General features: G+C 37.9%; 1 protein-coding gene across 3 annotated transcripts in view; it reads right to left on the minus strand.

The window, feature by feature from the left end:
• Nucleotides 1-15810, minus strand: part of ZPBP (zona pellucida binding protein) — an 81723-nt gene that overhangs the window by 25951 nt on the left and 39962 nt on the right. For all 3 annotated transcript variants that reach the window (XR_014814386.1, NM_214106.1, XM_084974591.1), the window contains 1 exon segment: nucleotides 7657-7834. Coding sequence is in view for 2 of the 3 variants with exons in the window: in NM_214106.1 (NP_999271.1) it covers nucleotides 7657-7834 (178 nt within the window). In the remaining variant the exon portion in view is untranslated.

Consider the following 15810-nt stretch of genomic DNA (forward strand, 5'->3'; position numbering starts at 1 on the left):
ATATTGCATGCTTGAAATATGGTAAAACAGTGAGTCTCAAGGGATCTACGAGAGGCGTGGAATGTATGGGTATGTGAACTAGCTTGACAGCGGCGATCACTAGTAATGCATACACACAGCAAAACATTGAGCTACCCCAAATACATGCGAGTGTTTGTTAATTATACCTCAATGAAGATGAAAAACAGAAGTAGGGAGATAACACCTTTATGACCATGAAGCCTCCTTGCTAAGGCATAATCCTCCCAGGCCTACTGAAAATGAAAACTGACCAGCTGACTTGAAAAGAAAGGGGGGCATAAAGGGCTCGGTGGCCCACTGTGTTTCTCGAAGACGGAAATCTCTATCTTCATAGCAGTCTTGGTAAAAAGGAAGCAGTCTTGGTAAAAGGATGAGTACCCCTCCTAAACATTCTCACACTGACCCATCGGAGCAGCAGAGTCCACCCGTGTCATCTCCTCTTGACACGGAACTTTGTATTTTAAGTGACACTAGCTGACTTCCAGGCTAGGTCATAAAACACACGGCTTCCATAATTTTCTTAGTCCCTAAACTTTTAGACTCCACCCACCCTGTAAGGTAACAGTGCCCAGTGCACACACAGGGCCAGTAAGTGGGCATGATCCCAGGTGTTCATATGGAAACCTTCAAGAATAGCAGGCTTATGGTCAGAGTAAACAGAAATTCTCACTTCAGTAGTGGGGATTGTGGCAAATAAATATCAAAAACAAGACCAGAAGTGATTGAACTGTTTCCAAACAATTTTTCTGTGTGTTCCAGAACAAAACTCAATAACACAAAAATATAAAAATACAAAAATACTGAATATCAAACAACAAAATATTCACAGATACCTGGCATTTACCTCAAAATACATAAAGACATGCTGTATGGCGAATTGAGACTCGTTAAAAGTTATAACTAATTTCTGCAAGAATAGACTAAAAAGAGAGTATTCAGAAAAATATCTACTGGGAATTCCCTGGTGGAACAGTGAATTGTCACTGCTGTGGGAACCTCTGTATGTGGCACTTGTAGCCAAAAAGAAAAAAGAAAAAAAGAAGAAAAAGAATTCAATAAAATATCTGCCTAAATAGATACTTAAAGTAGCCCTGGGTAAAAGGTGAACTTTTTAATCAATCATACTGAGAAACTGAGCATTCTACATGAAATAAAATCAGACTACAACTTCATATACCATAAAAAAATTTAACAGGTACTCAGTATCTATCACCTACTCATGTTTAAACATAAGCATCACCCTTTATTCCTCACCATCCTCCTGCTTTTACATCCCATGAATACTTCTTGGTTTTGTCCCAAATACATTAAATCTACTTTCTCTTTTCATGGCCAGTCATCAGTTCTAAAGCATGTCATGCTTAGTCCTGCCTTTGTATGTCAGCAAAACTCAGTACACAAATCTCTACACATCTTCTTTTTATCATGCAGGGCTCAAGCGTCACTTTGAGTAAAGCCATTCTTGAAAATGCAATTAATGCTGTCCCCTGACTCGCCCCTAGATACTGTCCGTGGTGGTCTCCAACCGCACCCACACCCAGTCCATTTCCCACCCTTGTCTGCCTCTCCCTCCTCCCTCCCTCTCTTTCTGTCTCCCTCCCCCTCTAACTCCCCCCCACCGCCCGCTCCTCCGGCTCAGGCCAAAGGAAGGCTCCATGAGCGGACTACAGGACGCCTCTTGCCTCCTGCCGCTTTCATGGGGTGGCTGCCTCACTGGAGCACAGGGCTCAGCTGGGGCCACGTTTCCGCAGCTCTCACGGGCTGCTTGCTGCATCATTCTTTCCTTATCTTCATTCTTGGCGCCTGTGGATGGTAACTGCTTCAAGATACTGAAGTCCCAGGAAGCTCAACATCCTCTAACCCTGCCCAGACCTCTGACAATGGCACTTTCATTAAATCCTATTCAAAATACCAGTGGGGAGGCCTCCGGGTTACTGTTTAAATCCTGAGAGGTACTCCAGGGCGCATCACAGCACCTTGTTTTATGTCCACCACTGTGCCTTTCACCATGTGCAATGACCGTCTGTATACAAGCTGCTTGACCAGATAAAATATAAACACAAGAGAAGCAGCATGTTTGTATATCCGCAGTGCCTCACACTCAGGTATGCACTCTATGTATTTCTGAATTCCAGCACATTTCCTAGATGAGTAAAATATAAATAATGACATCAGTGCTACAATGGAGGTATTTATGACTTGCTAAAAATAAGGAAGAACTGGCTTATAAAGGGTATAGTAAGTTATGCTTTGAAGCTGGGCTTTATCATTGAAGTTTTTAAAGTAGTTACATGATTACATTCAGAGCTTAGAAGCATAACTGGAAGCGATGTGGGAAGAGACTGAATAAGGAGAATGAGTAAAGGGATTCCAGCGGGGAAAAGACGGAAAGCCCTCCAGGCACAGGAAAATGAAATCCAAATTGAGATGGCTACAGTGGGAACGAGATCAAGCAGATAAATCTGAGTGAAAGATCCGAAAAGGAATTTAACTGGAGGAGAGCAGTGAGGGAGAAGGAAGGGAATGGAGAGTTGAAAATGCGCTGGGATGCTGGCCTGTAACAAGCCCTGCATGGCGCACCTGGGAAGTTCTGGCAGACGGCGTGAACGCAGCGGGGTGAGGGATCCAGCCCTTACTCTGCATGTCTAGAACATTTTGCTATTCATTTTTTGAAAAGTCATATTCAGAATCCATTAAAGGACATTCCAAAACACCTGTAGTCACACATATATTGTGAGAGAGAGATTACAGCAGTGTGAGCATTTTGAAGCATTAAAATAACACACCAAAAAATCAAAAGTGTTTATTATTTGAGATTAATACTCACATTTCTATAAATCTATAATAGGAAATAACTCAAAAGATAAAAGCTGGTTAATTGTAAATAACATGTAATATAATAATAAAAAAGGTAAATAATCTAAATCCAAAATAAAATGTTGTTTAAGCCTTGGGGAAATTTGAATCGTTTACCTTTTTGTTGCAAAATGTAACACAGAGAAAAAACAAGACACAAACGTACACGATAACGAATGTTTGCACAGAACCCTCAAGGCCACGACACAGGACACTGCCCTCCCCTCTCCACGCCTCCGGAGCCGCGCTCCGCTCCACTCAGACTCCCTCCCGCCACGAGGCAGCACCCGCCTTCTTTCCCGTCACGGTGCTAATTTCCTTAGATCGCATTACAGGTTCAGATTTCAGCACTCGTGAATAAAGCTCCATAACCCACGGCTGAGCGATGCCTAGGGTACACGATTCTACCATGCTTAGCTTCTTTTCCACAAGTTAGTTCATAAAATGCATCCGTACGGTTTGGTTCCCGTTCACTCATTACAGCCATTCCCACACAGCATATTCCATTGCATGAACATATCACTCTGTGTTCGTACGCTTACCGGCAGTGGACATTTGGGTTGTCTCTAGTGTGGGACTATCAAAAACTAAGCTGTGCAGACACTTTCCTGAGAGTCGAACTGCAGAGCAAGTGCGTCGTCGCATTTTGGAGAATGTCATCAAACTGTCCCCAAGGGGCATGGTTTACCCTCAGGCAGTGTGTGGCTCCCAGAGCTCCGTATCCTAGTGTACTAAGACGTTTGTCTTCTGCCCAACCAAGAGGTGTGTAGTAGGATCTCATGTTGTTTTAATTTACATTTCCCTGATTACAAAAAGGCTGAACATATTTTCATGGGGCCACCGACCATTTGGAATCACTCTTTTTGTGAAGTCCTTGTTCAAACCTCTTCCAAGTTGTTTCGCCTTCTTAAAAAATGTTTAGGAGAGGTTTCTACATGTATTAGTCTTTGTTGCTCATATCCATTACAAATAATTTTCCCATTCTGTGGATTGTCTTTTCTCTCTTTGCAGTTTCTTTTTATAAACACAAGTATTTCATTTTTATGTAGACTAAATGAACACTTTTTATTGAGGTTAGTGACTTTTGTGTGCTTTTCAAAAAATCTTTTTCTGATGCTGAAGATGATTTTTTTTGTTACATTCTAAAACATGCACAACTCTTCATGTATTTCTGTCCGTAAAACACCTGGAAATAATTTTTTAGCTGGGTCCAATCCTTTTTTTTCTACATGGCTTTATATGTGAGGACTACCTGACAATTTTTGTTTTATGTATTTCAGACCTATGTTATTAAGAACTCAAAGATTCAGAAATATTTTATTATCATATCTTCTTGTTAGATTTATTATTTTATCATTACCTAATGCCTCTTTGTATCTAGTAAGGCTCCTTGCCTTAAGGTCTGTTTGGTGACATCAGCTTTTTGTTGTTGTTGTTGTTATTTTTTCTTGGTTCTTAGACATAAAATTAAAAATTGAGTTCAGGGTTGCATGTCTGAGCATGATAAAATTTTAGAGCCTAAAATACCTTATTAATAACAACTGTATCTACTAAACAATTCACTTTCACTGTATAAAGTACAAAATTATACCTTATTAATAAAATTATCTCAGAATATTTAACCTGTCCCCTAATTATTTAACTACTGACATAGACACTATATCACTATGAAAAAGTTCTTTCCTTAAGTTTCCTGGAACTCCCCAAACTTTGCATGTGCAACAGAAAACGTTATTTGTAAAGAAAGCAGCAGAAAATAACGTTGCCTAAACTACTATTGATAAACACACATATTAAGCCATAACGGTCAATGAAAAACAGCCTGTTGCCTCAGTAGAAAGAAAGGTATCCTACGTAGGCATTGCTTTATCAGCACTAACACTCAGGAGCTCAAACTTCCACATGCATCAGTCACCAAGGATACCAAGGATGCTTACTGCAAATGAGCTCTCTGGTTCCCATACCTTGGATATATTTTTGAGAAGGTCTTCAGATAGCTTTCAGAGACTGCCATAGTTTAATGAGGAAGAAAAAGGAGGAGTGGAATATTATGTCAAAATATGTTATTTGGTAAAGATTAAATAAGAATAAAATAAAGAGGAAAACAAGATATGACAGAGTCCTACAGAAATAATAGAAACTATAAAAACTGCACAGGAAAATATATTTCAGAATCTTGTCAAAAAATTCCATGAGGATGCAGGCGCAATCCCTGGCCTTGCTCAGTGGGTTAAGGACCTGGCATTGCCGTTGAGCCGTGGTGTAGGTCGCAGGCGCAGCTCAGGTCTAACATTGCACAGCTTCGATTTGACCCCTAACCTGGGAACCTCCGTATGCCATGGGTGTGGGCCTAAAAAGACAAAAGACAAAACTACAACAACAACAAAACCAATTTTGCCATGAAAATAAATTGAAAATGCTAAACTAACTAGAAAATAGAAAAATAATATAGGTAAAAAAATGTCTCCAGGCCTATACGCAGCAGAGTTTTATGTGTCATCCAGTTGTAAAACTACATGAGTAAAGTGACACATCCAAAACAGAAGAAACCATCACTGCTGACGCAGCCAACGGCTGAGAAAGTAAATAGCCCGCCGTCACGTAGCCGACACGCTGTCTCAATGTCTTCATTCAGGAAGTCATTTTACAAAGCATCTCCTATGTTTTACATGCCTCCATCCAGGATTACACTCCACGTGGGAACGGATTTTAGGTTCACTTAGTATGTTAATTCTGTCTTGTAACTATCGTTATATTTTATACTGCCTTCCAATCTGAAGAATTATTTGAATGTTTTTTGGGTTGTAAGTGCTCTTTAAAAATTTTAGAGTGATAGCCTCTTATAATACAGACAAAAATTACTGTATATGCTGGGGACCTGAAAGCCACTTTACACTTAATGAATTCTGTGCAAAAAAGGGAGCTCTGTCCTGCTTTAGTCTAACAGAGACGATAGCACAAAGGTAATTCTAAATTAAAATATTTGTTTATCACAGAATGACACAAAATGAAGCATAGTAAGTCATTAGTTGATATGTATACTGAACAACAGTAATGATCTCATAAAATTTAAAAAATGTTATTTTTCTCCTCTACATAAAGAATGGACTCCAATCACCACATTAAACTGAACTCTCCCACTCTGCTGTCAAAGGCCACCTGCCCCATGCGCCTCTGACACTAATCCTCTAGCCCCAGTTGACCAAAATTCCCCTGAAATGCTCAGTCATGCCCTTGACTGGATGGTACTTGCTAAGCCCACACCTTCAACGTCTTACTTCAAGTCTCAAGTCACTCAGAGGGCTTTTTTTTCAATTACCTTAATCCTCTATGATTGGTCCTAACTCTAATTCTCCTTTTTTTCTTTTCTTCTCTGTAGTCTAGTGGTCTTGCCCTAATTGTTTCATGAATGCACTTCCTATATATCTAAACCCTGTGGGCCAAGAGCATTAATTTGGGAGAGCAAAACAGTATTTCAGAGGTAGAAAATATTTTAAAAATTTATATATGTTTTATTATGTACTTCTCATGGGGTCTGTTGTCAGGAATAAAAGTTATTTAATGAACTTGATCAACTACTAGAGCAAATAATAACTTGAATGTTATAATTACATAATAAAATTAGAGTACCTAAAAATTGTGGTATCTGAACTTTTATAAATGCAAAAAAAATTATGATGAAATTATTTGTACTTCTCAGAGAACCAAACCTATACTTTCACTTGAAAGATCTATGTTTAACTATTTAAAAATTCTTGGAATTAATGAGATATAAATATTGAAGTTTTTTAGTTTAAGTCTTTATTGAGTGACAATGTCAGTGCATTTAACAGACTGCTAACTATTAGGATTTGTTTTCACTGCCTCCCAGGCTTTTCTTTATCATTTTATGTGCTCCTGAGAGATGCACGTAATCGCAGATTATGAACATAGTCACGTGGCTGGCATTTGTAAGTGCTTTACTTATTTGTCTTGTATTTCCTAAGATAAATTTTCAGTACATCCTGTAAAATTTCATATCCTTAAGAAAAACAAAATCACGAAAAAATAAAGCAAAATCTAACCAAGTTAAATAAAGCAAAGCAAAAAAAAAATTTAGTGCTCTATCGTACAAAAACGTTCTTAATCTAACATAAGATAGAAAAAGAGCAGGAAAGAACAGAGACGACTCAACAAAAATGGTACCAATTTAATGATATTTATACTAGGAAGTCTTTGGAGACTGAAGATTAACTGATGCACTCAACAACTGAAAAACAAATTCAGACTTTGTTTGAATCCAGGCCCTTATCCTTAACAGCCTCTGCAGACTCCTCTACAATAAGCAGGGAGATGGAGGACAGCCAGGTGGAAGCTCAGATCCTTTACAGAGAGGAGCAAAGGTCAAAGGGAACCACTGGTAATAAAGCAATCCACACACTTATTTTTTTTAAGTAAAAAGATACCTAATATATTATAGACAAATGTGTACTCATCAGAAAATTGCTTCTAAAAGAAATATATTTGGGCTCTTAAGTAATTCTAAGTCTCTGGCAACTAGTATTTGCTTTTCCTCCCAGACAACGGCCTAATGTCCCCAAGCCCCCTTCATTATGATGTTAAAACAAGGCCAAAATCAAGAGCGCGTTTTTCTTTTATACCTTCCGATTGACACGTCTTTCCAAACACACTACTTCAAATCTAAATGCTATAGAAGAAGTGACAGACATGCACTTAGTCCTAGTGAGAGTGAGTGAGTTTCCGTAACTGTAAACCATAAAGTCACAGTTCCCTACATACCGCAGCACTCAGGACACTTCGGATGTTTCAGGATGTTCATTCCATACCCTGGAAAGCAGCGGTTAATCCAGACCATCTGGAGAGTACCTTCGATATAGTATATTTCTGGCAATGGCTCTGCACGCCTGCCCAGAACTTCTACTTGTTGATTAAAAAATCTTTCTATGAGGTTTTTAGCCTAAAACAGGAAAAAATATGAAAAACATATTATCACAAATAAATGTAATTTTAGAACAAATAAGGATGTTTGTGTACTTAGAGGCAGAAGAAACACATTCTCAAGGTCCTTATTTATTCTTGAATTCATAGGATATAAACAATACATATAAAACTGGAAAGGTGTCATCCATAAACTTCAAATATTTCCAAATGTACTTTCAAATACAACACAAAGAATACATCTCAATATATAACCAAAATTCTTTGTCCTTTGGTTTTGAATAATATACGGATGGGCATAAGAGCAAAAGCAAGACAGCTCTTTGAATTAAAGAGCACTTTCAGAAAATATACTCTTACGACTGAAAGTTCTTAAAGAAATGTACTTTAAGAATTTTTAAGAAGCATATGCTGAGGTATCTGCTCCACACTTTCAACAAAGAAAAATTAGGTTTAAAAAACAAGGGCAGGGGGAGTTCCCATCGTGGCTCAGTGTTAACAAACCCAACTAGTATCCACAAAGATATTGGTTTGATCCCTGGCCCTGCTCAGTGCATTACGGATCCAGCATGCCGTGAGCTGTGGTGGAAGTCACAGATGAGGCTTGGAACCTGTGTTACTGTGGCTGTGGTGTAGGCTGGCAGTTGTAGTTCCGATTCAATGACCCCCTAGCCTGGGAACTTCCATATGCTGCAGGTGTAGCCAAAAACAATAAAAATAAATAAATAAAAATAAAAGGGAATACCACACATGTTAACACTTCTAGCTCTGTGGGGTTTTTTTAAATCAAATTTTACAAAAGAAGTAAGGCAACATTCTGATCTATAATTATTTACCATTTTTTCTTTTCATGGCCACACCTGTTGCATATGGAAGTTCTTGGGCTAGGGGTCAAAGCAGACCTATAGCTGCAGGCCTGCACCACATCCACGGCAACACCAGAAACGAGCCACATCTGCAGCCTATGCCACAGCTCACTGCAGTGCCAGATTCTTAACCCACTGAGCAAGGCCAGGGATCGAACCTGCATCCAGGGACAATATGTCGGCTTTGTAACCCTCTGAGCCACAACAGGAAGTTCTAATTACCTTTTTACTTGTAATAATTATTCTATCTTGACTCCTAAAATTAACAAGAGGCTTATACTTTTCAGTGACTGGCAAGTTTTACCTGTTAAAGCATGAGGAATGGTCATGAGTTCAAACCATCTAAAAGCCAGTTACTCCTGCTCAGTTCTCCTATGCCTAACCTACACCTCTCATCTAGTCAGGAGCAGGGTAAATAAACTCATGCTGATCTAAAACCACTAATGGGGTGTCTCAATCTACTGACTTCTTCAGGCATTTTGAAAATAATAACCCCCCATAAATAATTATACATTTTTAATATACTGAATTCAACTCTTACTCTATTACTGAATTATGCATTTTACAGTCTAAATGGTTTTCCTGTATTTCTAATAAAGTCTGTCAAATTTGTTGCTATTTCCAATTTTGGTTAAGGAAGTGCTTATGAATTAATTAGCTACAAATCTGGTATCTAATTAACTATATTTAAATGCAAGACTACAAATAAAAGTTTCAAGAAACACAATCACAATCATTTAGCTTCCTGACACCCATGCAGAAAAAAAATTAATAAAAAAATGCAACTAGACCTTACTAAACCTGATAGGAACAAAAATAATTATGCAAATCAGATTCCGGTTTCCTGTTTTCCTTCTAAAAAGAATAATGAGGAGAAATCTCTTTTTTGACGAAAATAGCAAGAAGTTAAGACATGATTTGAATCATTGACTGAACTTTTTTATAATGAGTACTTTGATGGTTGATATGGGGTTAACTATTTGTACCAAATAAAGGATGAAATTAAAGAATTCTCTGAATTGAGTAAGGATTAGATTTTAAGGCAAAACTTTTTAGACCGATTTGGATGACGTAAGAACAAATCATACTGGTGTAAATGAAATACTCATTATAAGAAAGAAGAACAAATCATAATTATAGAAATTCTTTATGAATTAATCACCTAGTTTAAGATACAAAGAAGTAACATAACTGAGTAAATATCAAATTGCCTGCCCCACGCTACTCCTCCCTTCACAAACTCCCCCAAAATTTATAACATGATTCAGCATATTTGGGGTGAATATGTTCTGTAATTATTGGTTATTGATTACAGGACCAGAACAAGAAATAAGCCACTTCAACAATAAGCAATTTGTAAAATACATAATCCTCTGCATAGAGAAGTTGAACAGCTTGGTTTAATTACTGTGCCAAGTTAGGTACTGAAAAAGGTGACCAAATGACTGTAATGTTTGCTCTACATTAGTCAGCAAGCCCAGAAAGCAACAACTACTTAAAATTATGGGGAATTCTCAGATAGGCAAAAAAAGTCATACCTTACATAAAATCAAAGCAGAACTGGAGCTCCAATATCCACTAGGGGAGAATTTACATGTACCAGATGTTACAGACGTTACACTTTTAAGATAGAGTCCTTTGGGAACCTCTGGTTAACATCTATATTTGGGAATCTCTTTAGGAAATTACTAGAGCCTTCAAATAGGGCTGGAATTGATAAGTCAAAAAAAAAAAAAGGAGAGGCTTAAAATATGGAAAGAATTGTGAATTTGCATAAAAATGACTGGTGGTCTTGGTGCTCAGTGAGCAAAAAAAAAAAAAAAAAGTAGAGGCTTAAAATATGGAAAGAATTGTGAATTTGCATAAAAATGACTGGTGATCTTGGCGCTCAGTGAGCAAAGGAGAGGTGGTGCCTCCAGATCTTAAGACTGCCTCAGCGAAGAACTGTCGAAAAAGATCAGACAAAAACACAAAGTTGTCCCTCTTCTGGTAGGAACACCAACCTGGGTAACGTACACTCACTCCTATCAGTGCAAGAGGCAGAGAACTATGGGATAAAGCTTGGTTTCGAGGCAGAAGCAAAGGGAAGGGGAGGAAAAGGCAAAAAGAAGGCACGGCTTCCCCGGCCTTTGGGTCACTCCCCACGAGCACTGCTTCTGGAGTCCTGCTTCTCTCTTGTTGCACCCAGAACGCTGAGGAAATCAGACAGAAAAGAGCAAAAAAAAGAGGTGGCAACTCATGGTAACAGGCATGTGTGCCCTGCCACTGAGGCTCCTTGTGCCCCCGTAGACAGCACACAGATCTACACAGCCAGTGTGGAATTCAGCAACCAGTTTAACTCTGTGAAATCTGACAGAGGCGCCCAATACTGACACTGCTCCTTCAGGAGAGAGGAAGAGATATGGAGCTTGTACCCCTGGCTCAGAACCTAAGTGCACTCCCTTGGGGAAAAGAGAAAGGTGACGCCTGAGGCACTTGGCATGACTCTGCAGACTGTGCAGAAGAGCAGCATGCAAGACGTCCTCTCTGGGAGGGAGGGAAAGAAAGGGAAGCTGCACCAAAAGCCTTGGCATTTCAGGCACTGTTCTCAGAAGAGGAGTGATTTGATCTTAAGACCTGACGTGGCTCTCAGAATCTGACATGGCTCTGTGGGACTTAGAAAAGAAACACAATTCTAAGACACCCTTCTAGGAAAAAGCAAGAGTTGAGAAGGTGAGCCATAAGAAAATTTTGAGAGACCTCCAGAAACTGGTATATGCCATCCTCTCCTGAAGACAGAAAAGGAATCTTTTCTTTAAATGCACAAGCACCAACGCAAAGTACCAGGATCACAGAGAATCAAGGAAACATGATACCATAAAAGAACAAAGAGAAGTTCCCGTCGTGGCACAGCAGAAATGAATCTGACTAGGAACCATGAGGTTGCGGGTTCGATCCCTGGCCTCGCTCAGTGGGTTAAGGATCCGGCATTGCCATAAGCTATGGTGTAGGTCGAAGATGTGGCTCAGATCTGGCATTGCTGTGGCTTTGGTGTAGACCAGCGGCTGTAGCTCCGATTTGACCCCTAGCCCTGGAACTTCCATATGCTACAGGTATAGCTATGTATATATATATAAAACAATATAATGATTGAAGTCAAAAATTCAATAGAGAGCTTCAAAGGTAGAGTCAATCAAGCAGGAAAAATAAAGAATTAAAAGACATATATCATCTGAAATTACCCAGTCACAGAAGCAAAAACAAAACGAGAGTGAAGAAATTCTATGAGAATTCTTTGACGTGATCAACTAAACCAATACGTGCACTATGGAGTTCTTGTAAGGAAGAAAAGAAAGAGAAAGGACTAGAAACCTTATTTGAGGAAATAACGCCAAAGAATTTTCTTTTTTAAGGTCCGTGCCTGTGGCACATGGAAGTTCCCAGGCTAAGAGTCAAATCAGAGCTACAGTTGCCAGCCTACACCACAGCCACAGCAATGTGGGCTCCAAGCCTCGTCTGCCACCTACACCATAGCTCACAGCAATGCGGGATCCCCAACCCACTGAGTGAGGCCAGGGATCAAACCTGCATCCTCACGGATTCTAGTTGGATTCATTTCTGCTGAGCCACAATGGGAACTCCCCCAAAGAACTTTCTTAATCTGCAGAAGGAATGGACCCCAAATTCACAAAGTTTAAAGAACACTAAATACATCCTACAAAGAGGACTACAATAAGAAACACTATCATTAGTTGGACAACATTCACAAAGAATTATGAAAACAGCTAGAAAAAAGTAATTCATTAAATAAAGGGCACTTTCCCCACCAAAAAATACTATCTGAATTTCTTGGCACAAAACTTTCAAGGTACTAGAGCGTATAACGATACATTTGAAGTGCAGATAGAAACAAACCAACAAAACTATGAACCAAGAATACGACGCCTGTCAAACTGTCCTTTAAAAGTGAAGGAGAGATGAAGATTTTCCCAGACAAACAAAACCTAAAGGCGTTCAGCACCACGACAAGTACTGGCATCATCTCAGAGTTCTGCCGCAGTGAGAGCACTGCCTCGCAAGGTGTGCTAACGAGAGTTCAGCAAGCGAAGCGAAAGGATACTTAGTACTAACATAAAAAAGTATAAACCTCACAGCAAATACAGACTAAAGTAATACTGTAAAGGTCACACATAAACCACAATTCAAACCAGTATAAATGTTACTGGCAAAATTAAAGAAACTGTTCATTAATTAATTAATCTGTAATTACAAAAAATCTGTAATTAGGTGCACAATATAAAAGATGCAAATTGTGGCATCAGTAACATAGTGTGTCAGATAAGAGTATAAATGTCGACTTTTATGCAATTGAACTAAGTTAACATCTTAAAACAGACTGTAATAACTATAAGATTTATCTATAAGGTTTAGGACAACCACAAAGGAAATATCTTTAAAAAAGAGAAAGAAATTAAAGTGTATCAATGAAGAAAAAAAAAAAAAACCTTGACATAAAAAGGAAAACAGGCGTTCCCATTGTGACTCAGTGGACACAAACTCAACTAGCACCCATAAGGAATTGGGTTTGATCCCTGGCCCCACTTAGTAGTTTAAGGATTTGGCATTGCCATGAGCTGTGGTGTAGGCTGGAGATACAGCTCAGATATGGTGTGGCTGTGGCTGTGGTGTACACTGGCAGCTATAGCTCCAATTCAATCCCTAGCCCGGGAACTTCCATATGCCGTGGGTGTAGCCCTAAAAAGCAAGAGAAAAAAAAGAAGAAGGAAAATAGCAACATGAGAAGAAAGGAATAAAAGAAATACAAAGCATACAGAAATTATTTAACAAAATGATAGTAGTAGACTCTTATCTATCGATGGTAACTTCAAATGTAAACAGATTTAACTCTCCCATAAAAAACATACTATGGCTTAATGGATAAAATAAGATGATCCAATTATATGCTGTCTATAAGAGATTAACTTTAGATTTAAGGATATTTATAGGCTTAAAGTGAAACATGGAAAAAGATATTCAATGCAGATGATAACCAAAGAGAGAAAGGACGGATATACTTACGTACAAAAAAATCACCTTGAAATAACCAAAAACTATAATAAGAAACAAAAAATGTTTCTTCATCATATGATGATTAAAGAATCTATTCGTCAGGAAGATATGACAATCATAAATATATGTATATACCCAACATCAGATTACATATATATAAAGCAAACATTGAGAAATCTGAAGGGAAGAATAGACATCAATGCAATAATAGTAAGAGACTTCAGTACTCCAATATGAATAATGGACAGAATATTCAGACAGTAAATCAGGAACCATCAGACTTGAACAACACAATAGATCAAATGAACTTAACAGATATATAGAATATTCCATGCATCAGCAGAAGAACATGTATTCTTCTAAAGTGCATACAAACATTCTCCAGGATGAGTCATATGCTAGATCACAAAGCATGTCTTTATGAATATAAAAATATTAAATGCTCACCAAGTATATCTTATAACCACAACTGAAACGAACCTAGAAATCAATAGCAGAAGGAAAATGAAACAATTCACGAATATGTGGAATTTAAAAAACACATCCTGAAACCACTGAGTCAAAGAAGGCAAATAATAAAATGAGAGAAATATAAACAAAAATGCAAAATATTAAAGTTTGTGAGATGTAGCAAAAGCAGTACTCTGAGGCAAATTTATATCAAAGAAATCCTATATTAATTAAAAAGAAAAATATCAAGTAAACAATCTAACCTTACACCTCAAGAAACTAGAAAAAGACAAACTAAATCCAAGGAGAAGAAAGAAAGACTAGAGCAGAATAAATGAAGTAGAAAACAGAAAAACAATGCAACAATGATAAAACTAAGAATCGTTTTTTGAAAAGATAAACTAAAAAGACAAACAATTAGCAAGACTAACAAAGAAAAAGAGACAAATAAAATCAGAAATAAAAGAGATATTACAACTGATGTCACAAAGAGAAAAAATATAAAGGACTATGATGAAAAACTATATGCAAACAAATCAAACAAGTTAGAATATATGGCAAATTCCTATAAACATACATAATACAGAGGCTGAACTAAAAAAAAAAATAGAAAACATGAGCAGACCAATAAGAAATAAGAAAACTGAATCAGTTATCAAAAATCTTTTAGTGGGAATTCCTATTGTGGTGCAGTGGAAATGAATATGAGTAGTATCCATGAGGATGTGGGTTCGATCCCTGGCCTCACTCAGTGGGTTGGGGATCTGGAGTTGCCATGAGCTATGGTGTAGGTTGCAGACACGGAAAAGATTCTGCATTGCTGTGGCTGTGGCATAGGCCAGCAGCTGTATGTCCGATTCGACCCCTAGCCTAAGAACTTCTATATGCTGTTGATGCAGCCCTAAAAAGCAAAACAAAAACCTTCTAGCAAGGAAAACTCAAGGACAAGATGGCTACATAGATGAATTCTAACAAATATTTAAAGAAGAATCAATAACAAAACTTTTCAAACTTCGTTCAAAGAAACAGAAGAGGGAACACTTCCAAACTCATTTTGTGAGGTCAGTATCACTCACTCTGATACAAAAACCAAAGACACCGAAAGAAAAGAAATCTATAATATCCCTGACTAACATACATACAAGAATCCACAACTAAACACTAGCAAACCAAATTCATCAACATATTGAAAGGAACATACACCATGACCAAGTGGAGTGTATTCTTGGGATGCAAGGATGTTTCAACATGCACAGATAAATCATTAACAGAATGGAAAACAAAATTCATATGATTATCACAACAGATGTAGAAAAGTATGATTTCACATTCATTTATAATGAACATCCTCAATGAAGTAGGAATATTAGGAATTTACCTAAACACAATAATTAAGTCCCTATACAAAATCCCACATCTAAAAACACATTCAAAAATGAACGACTGAAAAATTTTTCTCTAAGACCTGGACAAAGAAAGGATGCCCAGTCTTGCCCTTCTATTCAATAGAGCACTGAAGTCCTAATGAGAGCAAATAGAAAAGAAATACATATAAAAAGCACCCAAATCTGAAAGGAAGAAGTAAAACCATCTCTGTTTTCAGATGACATGTTCATCTATGCAGAAAACA

The sequence above is a fragment of the Sus scrofa genome, chromosome 9 (assembly GCF_054392235.1).
Source record: "Sus scrofa isolate SSC_HxYL_T2T_F1_AM1 chromosome 9, Sscrofa_HxYL_maternal_Yorkshire_Landrace_v2.0, whole genome shotgun sequence".
Taxonomy (NCBI): Eukaryota; Metazoa; Chordata; class Mammalia; order Artiodactyla; family Suidae; genus Sus; species Sus scrofa.